This window comes from Halyomorpha halys, unplaced genomic scaffold (assembly GCF_000696795.3).
Source record: "Halyomorpha halys isolate HHAL.00 unplaced genomic scaffold, Hhal_1.1 Scaffold14.1, whole genome shotgun sequence".
NCBI lineage: Eukaryota > Metazoa > Arthropoda > Insecta > Hemiptera > Pentatomidae > Halyomorpha > Halyomorpha halys.
Window position 1 is genome coordinate 736,472 of NW_027115673.1, and position 12,204 is coordinate 748,675.

The following is a 12,204-nucleotide window of genomic DNA, read 5'->3' on the forward strand; positions in this document are numbered from 1 at the left end:
CTTGAATTTCTTCATCATCAACAGTTGAAGGACGACCCGAGCGCTTTGCGTCTTCCCAGTCTAAATTTCCGGTTCTGAACCGACCAAACCACTTACGGACGGTGCTTTCTTCTAAGGCATCATCGCTATAAACATTGCAAATTTTATTAACCGTCTGTGCAGCGGATTTTCCTTTTCGGAAATAAAAAATCATTAAATGATGAAAATGAATTTTTTTCTCTTCCATTTTGAGCAAGCAAAATACCATTTAAAGATAAGGAATCTCGGTTAAAACTGATGCATAAAAGCACCTTGACTAATCCGTTTTTAGAATATGTCAACATTATTGACCAAGTAAACATGATTTTATAAACACAGAGAGGATCAAATTGAGATAATTAAAAACGTTACGAACTTATTTTACAACCTAATATTAACAGTAAGATTTCGCATTGAAAAGATTAATTTAATGAAAAGGTAAATTATATCCAACAAATTAAGTAGAGAAAATAGATACGCTTCCAAATGTATTTTAAAAAATAGGACGAAGTGATTATGGTGAGGACTACGGGCCTTTCCATACTTACCCGGCTATTGTGTACCCGCTCCTGTTTACACAGTCGGTGGTGTACAAACATAGAGAAAGTTTCCATAATTGTTTGGAACCTAAAACTGCTGTCAGACAGTCGTCGCGAGCTCTGTCTGAACTACCCAGCATCTGGGACGTAAAGGGTGGAGGAGCAGTGAGAGACAAAACTATCTTTATCCTAGGATGATCCATAAGACACATTGAATCCTAAATTTAGATTACCGATTAATTAAAACGAATTTAGAATGAACTGAGATGTACTACTATTTTAACTAGTAGTTTATCCCTGATGTTAATGAAAAATGACATACTTGAAAAAAAACTGAAGAGGGAATTCAAGGTTTTGCATTTCAGAAATCAAGAACAGTAACTCGTGTTAATGTTTAACTTTTGTAAAAGTGTTTATTACTTTTAAAATATTGAATAATATAATGTATAGTTATTTAATTTCATAAATCTTTGACTCACTTCATTTATCTGAAATTTAATTATGATACCCCTTTGTATTTTATTTGAAATATCATTGAGACTTTATCCCTTATTTTATCCACGGTGATTACTCATTTTAGTGAGTGTGAAAACGTAGTTCAATATAAGTAAATGTTTTTAAAGTAAGTCAGACCACCTAACTTGGATACAAGAAAAGGTCTGGAAGGCAATATTTGCTCTAATTCGGAAAGATTGTAATGTAGATTTAACAATTGATGACAGCTCTATTCACCAGTCAAAAACTGATTATATTTGTTTACTATATTCATCTAAAATTGTATTATTTTAGATTTTCGCCCCACACAGGGCTTCTTCTTTTTAATAAAAACATAACTAAAATCAGTTATATATACTAATAACTATTTTCTCATAAAAGAGGGTATTACAATATTTTAATGGCATTGGAATCTTCCATACAGCCAGTTATGAATTCATTTATTTCTATTCCCATTATTTTAACCATAGTTGGGGTCAAAGTTTTTCATTTTGTGAGACCGCCACTCAATGAAAAAGTCACTGCCCCAGGCCGAATTCGAACCAGTAAATCCAATAGATCTCAGAATGGTAAGACTGTGCCCAACCCCTGAGCTACGGACGGCCCCGCAAATGTATCAAATGTTATAAAAAATAATTTAAGTGGTCTTAAACTGTTGACCAGCAGTGTATTATGTGAGACGAGAACAACATTCTATTTTAATTTTCAATTGTCAAAAGCTCAAAAACTAAGAATAAAAATATAATGTTTTTAATATATTTATTTACTCTATTCTTGGACATTTCAGAGATATTGTGTCTCCTCCTCTTTTGCACAATAAAACTTACTGTTGGTTTTAAAAATAGTATATCACAATTTTATACAATTTATTAGTTTTATTTATGGCAATAAATAGAGAAGCAATTTATAAATAAAATAGTATTTTAAAATTATATAACCATAATTATAAGTACAATATGATTTTAAAATACTCTTTAATTTACTAATTGTTTTTCTGTTTATTACCATAAATGAAACTAATGAATTGTAGATGTACTTTTTTTATAATCAACACTGAATTATATTAAGATCAAGAGGTAGATATAGTGTCCGTAATCTATATTGTATTGACCCTGGGAATAGAATGAATTAAAAAAAAAAAAATTAAAATCTGTACCTCTACAACCTATGACAGGTCAGGCGTTCAGTACTTTATAAAGAAGTCCTGTTACTAGACCAACAGTTGTGCAAGGAAGTAATTTGGTTAGAATCATGCTCGACCTAGATTTTTACCCAATTAAGGGTACCCAATTTAAGAGGCTGGGTGGACCAAAAATCAGCCATGATAAATTATTATTTTCAATTTATCCCGTACAAAATATTACCCTATATGCTTTAAAATGCACTCGACAAACATTTAATACTTTATGATTTCGTTTTTGTAACGGTACTGCTCTTTCTAGAAAACAGAGGAGAAAAGTTATCAGTATATAAATATGCCAGTATGTATGTGAGGAAATATGCCAGATATTTTATTAAGTTGCCGTTGTTCACTGGGGAAACCTGTAATATTTCAGAACTGTTTTATGCTCTAGATTCCATCCCTCCATAACAAACTTATTACCTTTCACTACTTCCACTTTCTTTTACCAGTATATGAAATATATGTAGGAAAGTATTGCAATCGTGAAAAACTTTGAATTCCAGTTTTTGATGGATGTACACATTTGGAGGTCTCCTAATAACTATGTCTCAAAAAATGGTCTGGGTGTATGTGGTCAGCTAACTCAAAAACATAAAGTAGTATGAAACTGAAACCACATAATTTGTAAATGTGTATGCCTGGGACACAGCAACTTTTTTGTTAAAATCGACCAACCAGAAGTGCCAGTTTATAGAATCAATTTTTCAACTTTTTTTGATTTTCTCATTTCTGTGGCTGTGATAGTTTTGATCAAACTCAAACTGTTCCATTCTTGGCAGGAACAAAATTTATATTTGTTCGCACTTCGAAAAACCCTCTAATATGAATTTTTTTATTGTGAAATAAACATTTTTTGTTCATTATTTTTACTTTCCCAGTATTTATTTTTGAAAATAAGAACTATAGTGATTGAACCCAAGCCCATCAATGTACATAAAGCTGAGAACATAAGTAGGGTGGCAAATTACCTTTTAACACCACTTGGCTGTTATTTCCTAGGATATATACTATTACCAATGTTATGAGACAATTAGGAAATAAATAATTTCAAGCATCTTTTCAATTATTTATTACAAAAAAACAAAAAAAAAAAAAAAAAAAGAAAGGAAAGAAAAGCACCAGGGCTTTAATAAACATTAATTATCACAAGGATTCAACAATAAAATATTTACAACATAATATCTGACTTACAAAAGAATCTGTGGTAACTTTTATGATAGAATATCTATAATTTAAACACACACATTCACACACACAAAAAAAAATACAATACAACAGAAAAATATATCCATTCTACAAAATAAATAATAACTTTGGTTCAAAAGAGGTATTTCATATCTCTTTAACTTCAAAGAAACATGTGACTTATGTCTAAATGGTTTATTACTATTCTAAATGAAGATCAGAATCAAAGATTTTTTTTATTTTAATAACTGCAGTATTCATCTACAAAATATTGTATTTTGATTGTCTTCCGAAAAGCAATTATCTATTTGAATAGATAAAAAGTAAATAACATAAATTAAAATAAATGTTAAATAAGAAATAAAATGAACTAAAATTTTCATTATTGCATATCCCTGCTGCTCTGAAGTGCTACAGACTAGAATCGTTTCTTCGTGTATTATACACTCCTAATGTTTTACAATATATTAAGAGAAAAATAGTTCTCGTTCTTTTAAGATAGCTTCACAGGATACAAATTTACACTATATTCACATACAAGCTCTCATTTACACTAATAAGTCCTTTTATACACATATCAACTTTACAATAATAAAAATAATATCTTAGATGCCAAGAGACTGTGTCCAATTAATCTCATTCTTCTCGCTGAGATACTCTTTTTTTTTTGTATATATATATATATGAAACACCTCACAGTTTTTTTTTTGTTTTGTTTTTTTTTAACATAGGAAGAAACAAAAGAGATAGATGAAATTTCATTAGGAACCTTATTACATATTCTACTACACTCAGTAGTTAAGCTAGTCAATCTAATCCAAAGTTGAATCTTAAAATATTTTATACATAGTTTTTTGTTTAATATTTTATAGAGTATAATTTACTTTTCCCACTACAAAGAAATATTGATATAAAAGAGCAAAAGCTCAACAATATATACTAATGTATATTGACAGAATTGGAATACTCCTACTACTTAGCCTCGTCACTTAAATACCAGCAAAACAATCATCAGCCAACTTTCAGATATAATCAGGAAAGAAAAAAATAGTATCACACATATGCAGAAAAAAGCCACATTTAGAATAACAAGAGAAGATGGTTGGAGGTACGGTCAGAAAAACATGCACAAATAAACGAAACTTATTTCTTTATGTTGACGTTTTGACCTTAATTTAAGGCCTTTATCAGGGGGAAAAAACCAAGATAACAACCTTAATAAAAACAAAAAAGATATAAAGAAAATAATAATAAACACGCTTGGAAAAATACATAACAATAAATTAGGTAGATAGTAGTAGATAGATACTAATAGAATATAAAATTAAAATCTACATATCTATTAGTTATATCTTTTTTGTCTCTAAATTCAGGTTGTTATCTCATTTTGTTTTTTTCAGCTCTGATGAAGGCCTAGAATTCAGGTTGAAACGTCAGGCACAAATAAATAAGTTTTGTTTATTTTTGTATTTTTTACTGATCGCAATCCAGACCATCTTCTCCTCATATTAATATATGGTTAACTATTTACACCTCATTTAGGTGTAACAATAACAATCTGAAATGATCCATCAACAAAAGATGGTACCTCACAACAAGATATCCAAATACATACTTTGTTCTGTTTTGTTTGTGCTGATCAGCTGTTTTTTCTTTTTGTTAAATAAAAGAAAGAATATGTGTTTGGGTTTCTTGAAGTGTAGTATCTTATCTGGTTAATATTTTTTTTTAGATTGGATAAAAAATCTGCTACATTAATAACCTATATATTTCGACAACCTACATATGATAATAGTTTTCTATTCTGATTATAACTGAATTAGAGAAACTTTGACAAGCAAGTGATTTGTCAGTATTTTAGAGACTCAAGGCTTTATAATTAGATATTTTCAATTCTTTCCTGATAAGAAAAAGTATTTTCTTATGTTGATAAAACATAAACATTGTACATACATCTGAAAATTGTTTATGCTTTTTTAAAAATTACTTAATTGAATACATAGATTCATTTTCGGAAACTGAATATAATTATTATTATATTCATTTTCGGAAACTGAATATAATTATTATTATATTCATTTTCGGAAACTGAATATAATTATTATTATTTATTTTATTTTATCCTGGTGTCTATAAGAAATCATTTATACAGTAGAATATTATTTTTTTAAATTTAAATAAAAACAAAATAGATGAATTGTGCTGAACAAATCTGTGTCTTAAATGTTGCATTTATTCCCACTTTTCTGTCTTTTTTTTAGTGAAGGGTATTTTTCAACTTGTTTTAGTTATATTTCTTCCTACTACACAAATGTTATTAATATTAATTAATTATATTAATATTACTATTATTATTATTTATATTAATATTTTCTCCCAGTCCTCTAACATTTACATTCCTTTTCATAACACTGCTTTATTCAACAGATCTTTCACTTTCAACTTTATTTTTGAGATTCTCTTTCCTCTTTTATCTATTATACTCTATCTCCTACATAGGTACCTTAAAATCGCACTTATTCAATATTTTGTTTTTTATTTCAATCCTCATTGTGACATTAATCCATTCCTCTTCTAAATTTTTTTCTCATGTTCTTATAAGATTTTATTTTAGGATCAGATTTTGGTCAAAATTAAAAAAAAAAAATTTGTTGAATGCTTTCTTTTTTCATTTAATGATCATATTACTATTATATTCGGCCAACGCTGAAGATACTAATCATTTCTTTATTAATTATTAAAAAAAGATTAGATTGTAAAGCAAACTGATGAAAGGCGTTATTATATTCCCTCCATAAAACATTGGTAATACGGGATGAAAGTCACTAATTTTAATAAAGGTTTCTTAATACACATATATTAGAAATTAATATGAACAAAATTTTAAAAAAAAAACCACATACTTCCGTACGGGTGTCATTTTTGACTTAATATTTGACTTAACTCTCTCCATATGCAACATTAACTAAACTATTTTTACTGAATTCAAGTCTAATGTAACTATATTGTGCAGTTGTATCTCATCTACAGTTGCGTAATTATTTTGTTTTATCTAATTGAATTTTGTTTAATGTTTAAATTTCAAAAGTTTGTAATTGTTTATTCCTTGATATAAACTTTCTTATTTATAAGAAACTGGTACTTTTGTGATTTTCAGCAAAATCATTTTTAGAAATACATACAAGTATCATTGAATACAATAATGGTTAAAAAGAATAAAGTTACATTTAAAAAAAAAAAAATCATAAATTATATTATATTTCAGTTATAAATGGTGGAGAAATCCTGGATTACCACAGTTTAGGAGGATCTCTAAGACCATAAAGCCCAAGAGGGTGTTTGGAACTGTGTGTGTTCGAATCAAAGACAATTAATATTTATTTCTTGGTAGTCCCAAAATATGAATCTTGGCATTGGTTGAGAAAAAGGAACACTAGGCCTATTTGCTGGATTAGTTTCCTCCACCAGTACTTGTAACAGTTTCAGGATCTCCTAATGTTTGTTAAGAAGATTTTGGGCAGAATTTTTTAACAAGTTATATTTAAGAATAGAATAAACACAAAAACCAAGAAGTCTGTGATGTTTTTACTGTCTGAAATTAACCGAGCTGTATTATAAGGTAGTTCAAATGGGGAGGAGGTATGTGAGGATAACAAAAAAATGTAATCTATATATCAGTCGGGAAACTTGATATGACTAGGAATATGTATTGTAATTAATTATACAGTCAATACCTCTAGGATAGGCGGACTAACATCATACATGAGGTAAAGTTACTTCCAGGTTTAATTCATGGATCTGCAGGTTAACCACCAGACTTAAACCAAGCTTAGTTTCTGAGTAGGCCACTTGTCCAGTGTCTGTTAGTTAATCAACTGATTATTGCAAATCTAATCTTGAACCCGTGGGTACATTTACATCCTGTGTGGCGTTGCCTCCACTTACCCTATGTATCCTAGGAAAACATTTTAATAGAAGAATTATAACTCATTAGCCGTGTACATATTTTGAAACAACTATAGTTAAATTAGATATTAGTAGAAATATATGGTTACATATTTAAAACAATTATTAAACATTGTAAATTTAATTCCCAATTATTTATTTACAAAACGTTTCTATACATGCTTAAAAGTGGCATATTCCAGTAATATACATGAATAGTATATATGTACATACAAATAAATACACACTATTTTTTTTTTTTTTTATTAAAGTAGATCCTCACATATTTTTGCAGAAATTTTTGTCCGATTTATGTTTAACTTTGTTTGCAACATACAGAGTATTTTTGAGATAGAAATTCCGAATATCTGAAAAAATTGATACATTGCATTTTTTAATGCACAGAATTTTAATTTGCTGAAAGTTGAAATGAATTTGGTGTTTCAATATTCTTTTTTGTTAGAATTTTCAATGAAAAATATGAAGCATTCAAAAATTTAATGCTTACATGATGAAATGAAAGCTAGTATATTTTTGAGAGTCTTAGAAGAGAAATGGAAATTTTAAAGGTATATTATTCCTAGAGAATATCTATATTTGTTATTATCTTTTTTTAAATATTTATGAACATAAATAATTTTTTTTACTGTTTATTAATGAACATAAATACTTTTTTTTCATAATTTTCTATGTGGCTACCAATGTAAGAATGATACTCAAATTCTTAACTTTTTTTTCTAATAATATATTACTTTAACTTCATTATTGATAGTATTTTATTTTAAACACAATTTTGGGTCTGTTAACATACATGTTAGAATACTATTTACAATTCAAGAACACTGTAATATGTACATATTTATTATTTTTTATTTATTTGGAATTTTATTGTTTTATGCATAATATAGATTGAAGTATTATTAGATGTGACTAGATATTAAATTTTATTTAGGAGATACTTATGAAATATTTGATTAGAAAAATTTGTTTAGGTTATGCTTTAATTTTTTGTTATCAAAACAACATCATCAGACTTATTAATGTTTTGATTTATACAAGTTTTGAAATTGTTTTTATTTTAATTAATTCTTTTTATATTCTTTCATATAACTAAAACAAATAAAAATACATCTCTAAAGAAAAAAAAAATTCCTGGAAGGATTAAAGAAAAAACTAATGCTTATATCATGCTTTAATAAGCAAATAAATATTTAGAATACTTATTATTGTTAAGTATATTTCAACTCTTCACTGGTCAAAACTGGTCTGATAGAAACAATTCTGATATTTTTGTTACAACTTCCATAAGGGACATGACGGCTGTGCGAATTGGAGCACAGGTTCCAGTGCGGCCCAAAGAATGAATCTTTACACTCCCACCTTAGTTAGTACGCGGCGCAACCCAGGTAGACAACAGGGGTTGGCAAAAAGGACCACTAGGCCCATTTGCAGGACTTGTTCCCCCCACCAAATACCAGTACCAGTACCAATACGTCCTCCATTACTAAGAGAGGTACAAATATGCCTCTTTTAGTAGCCTTCTATCTTTAACCTGTGTTTGGAATCAACCTGTCCAGTTCATTTGCAAGCTTTGAGAAAGACTGCTAGCATCAGTCTAACCTCTAATGCACGTTATGCATAAATTTGACACATATTAAAAACAAATTGGAACTTTATTCTTGTATTTGGGTTTTAAGTTGAAAAAGTAACCAATTCTGCATCTGAAGAGCAAAAAAACCATAGATTTTCATGTTATAAAATCCTACCAAAAGTGCTAGACCAAATGTGTTTCACTCATAGCATTATCCAAAATGTCAAGTGTTGGCCATATGTTTTACAATGCTTATTGCAGCTTTTCTGTTTGTTTTTAGCAAAATGACTTTTTTTTACCCAAATTATTAATTTGTTACTCTGAAATTTTATAAAAAATGAAATATTCTCCCCTTTTTTTAAAAATAAATTTCTTTTTTTTTTTTGGTTGTTTACAAATTCCTAAGAGATCAATAATTATTTTAAGAATACTGAAAATAAAATTAATGGGTATAAATTTGTAATTCCTTCATGTGTGCCTGTCAGGCGCATAGCGCCCAAACTTTATTAGTTCTATATTGTGCCCGAAGGATTGTTAAATAAAATTTAATTTGTCTTGTATAACAACAAATAGTGGGTTGAGTTTGTATTCCAATCATAGCATTCGTTGTTAAAACCTCAGGGGCAGTTAAACCTCAATGAAACATGCTTCATAAGTAACTCTGGTCATTTTTAAAAAAAAAATAATAAAACAAAAAAGTAGTTCATTTTAAAATTTCCTCAATTTTTTCTTTTCTAAAATTTATTATTGATTATTGTGAAAAACATTTATTGAACATTTTTAATCTGTTTGATGATTAAATTTATCTGTTTATTACTAAGTTAATTATTTTTATTCACTTTGAAAATTATTATTAATTATTTATAAAATATTATTGGAATATTCCAACATATAGCTTCCTCTATATTAGATTACATCAATTTAAACCAGAGAGGGCACGTCTAACATCTAGATTTAGAAAAAGACTAACCAAATAGAAATTGTGCGTTACCAATCCAAAGCAAACAAGTCATAAGCAGTTTGTAGTAAGGAACAGAAAATGTACCTTGAGTATATTCAGATTTTTTAGATTATAGAGATGTTTTCGATAATTAAATAAATAAATACGTTTTAAATATCAATCTTTTTAAATACTTTTAATTTCTACTTTTCTGATGTTGTGTTTTTTAAATAGAATCTGTTTTTCTGTTTAGTTTTATGTTTATTTTGATGCTATGAGGATCGTTACAAAAATATTAGCATGTGGTAAAGGAGATCTAGGCATCCAAGTCTAGTGTGTGGAAACTTTGCTTTCTAAACTGAATAACCTTGGTTCAATTATTGGTTATAACCAATAGGCTTTATCAGGGTGGAAACCGCGGTCATAAATATGCTTCTTGAATTTTCTCAATCTTTGAATCTCAATATTAGTTGAGAATATAAATCATATGGTAGGAGCACAATGCTTCTTATGAATACTCTAAGGTCAGGATCTCGCCACAGATACCAGTAATATAAGCTGATACTTAGCTGATTACTCTCTCTAAAATTTTGATGATCCGGAAAGTATTAAAAGATATAGAAAGAATACAAAATCAGCGAGCAAATCCTGTGTGATATAGATAGCTCATTTATAGATCTTAATACATGTCACTAATAATATACAGGTTCTATTAACCATGCTGTTTTAATATCTATGCCTAAACCTACCTTTTACCGCAGTTAATAAATATTTTACTGTTTTTCCTTTTTTTTGAACAATAATTTAGTAATAATAAAAAATATCGGAAAAACACATTTTACAACTCTTTTACCACTATTCAAGGGAAAAGTAATTTACATAAATTTTACTCTTTAAAGTATATACTCCATTTCAAATGAAAAACCAATACTGTGATGTAAAAGGAAAGTCATTTTGATATAAAATATTGCTGTTTTTTAAATATAAAATTTAAATCTCTTGACAATCATATTATCTGGCAAATCCTTCTCATTCTTGTTGGAACACATTATAATCACAATTGTTTACCATGGCCAATATATTGTTAATATGTTTGCATAAAATTATGTACATTACCTGAACCTGAAGGATTTTATAATTTTGTCAAAAGCTATTTTATATATTTTCACAATTAGTCACACAACCGACTTGCTCTTCTAACAGAAACACATAGTGAATCCCATTAAAAATTGACTTCTAATAGTATTTCTAATTTCTTTCTTTTTTTTTTTAATTTGATATTTTTTAATTTTTTTAAATGTATAAAATGACATTTTACTAATTCGAATAAATATCACCGCAACACACTCATTATGAGCTTTAGCGAAACGCTCACATTATATAAATACACTTTTGTACTTAAGAAATTATCATTTCCGACGTAGGCCACCATGGCATAACTTCGGTATAACATTCATATCGACAGCCATCGACTAGACTAGAGTGTTATAAGAATAATGGCCTCAAGCATCCACTAAACCACTGATTGGTTTAACGCTGACGTTGTTGAGAAGAGCCGTTTGGTCGGAGTCAGCAGCAGCTTGGGCTTCCTCTTCTTCTTCCTCTTCTTTTACGGTCTCCATGATTCTTTCTCCTCCCGGTTGGGGTGAGGTCTGAGGTGTGTACACACCTCCACCTCCGCCTTTACCTATTAGGTAATATGTCATCAGCTGGCCTTTACCTTTCACCGCAACCAGCCCCCTTTGTTCAAATGTGTATCCAAAGGACTGCAGTATTTCACATGTCTCAGCAGTCACCTGAAAGAAGAAAAAGTTATTTTAAACTAACTAAAATTTGTTTACCAATTTTTTGGCTTATTATTTTCAGATAGCCTTTTTTTCATTCAATGGAGTCCACATTAGTTCGCACCTAAAGGTTCAACCAAGAGGCATTCCTTTGCAGTTTAATAAACAATTTTTATAGGCAAGTTTATAATAAATTTTGACTTTATGTTTTTCTTTTGTAAATTTCAATAATGATGAGTTAAAATTTAACCGTGTATAAATAAAAAAATATTTTACTTATATATTTCATATATAGATATACTTTTTTTCTCATTTTTTCCTCCATAACTTTAATTTTAAATAATAATTATTAAATTAAAATAATCATAGTTATTTGCTCCTTTTGGATTATATAACTTTATATTTTATTTGTTTAATTCTGTTATTTTATTTAAATATTTAATTACCTACATTTATGTTTTATATTGTATATATGTATGTATAGTTGACCGTAAAAATTGATATATAGGGAGATGGTCAGGGTT

General features: G+C 28.4%; 1 protein-coding gene across 2 annotated transcripts in view; it reads right to left on the reverse strand.

Annotated features, from left to right (window-relative positions):
* Window positions 1-3,344: 3,344 nt before the first annotated feature.
* The window catches only part of Ac3 (Adenylate cyclase 3), a 362,561-nt gene continuing 353,701 nt past the window's right edge, over window positions 3,345-12,204 (reverse strand). For both annotated transcript variants that reach the window (XM_067052691.1, XM_067052690.1), the window contains exon 21: window positions 3,345-11,692. In XM_067052691.1, the coding sequence (XP_066908792.1) occupies window positions 11,399-11,692 (294 nt within the window). In that variant the 3' untranslated portion in view covers window positions 3,345-11,398. The remainder of the gene's footprint in view (window positions 11,693-12,204) is intronic.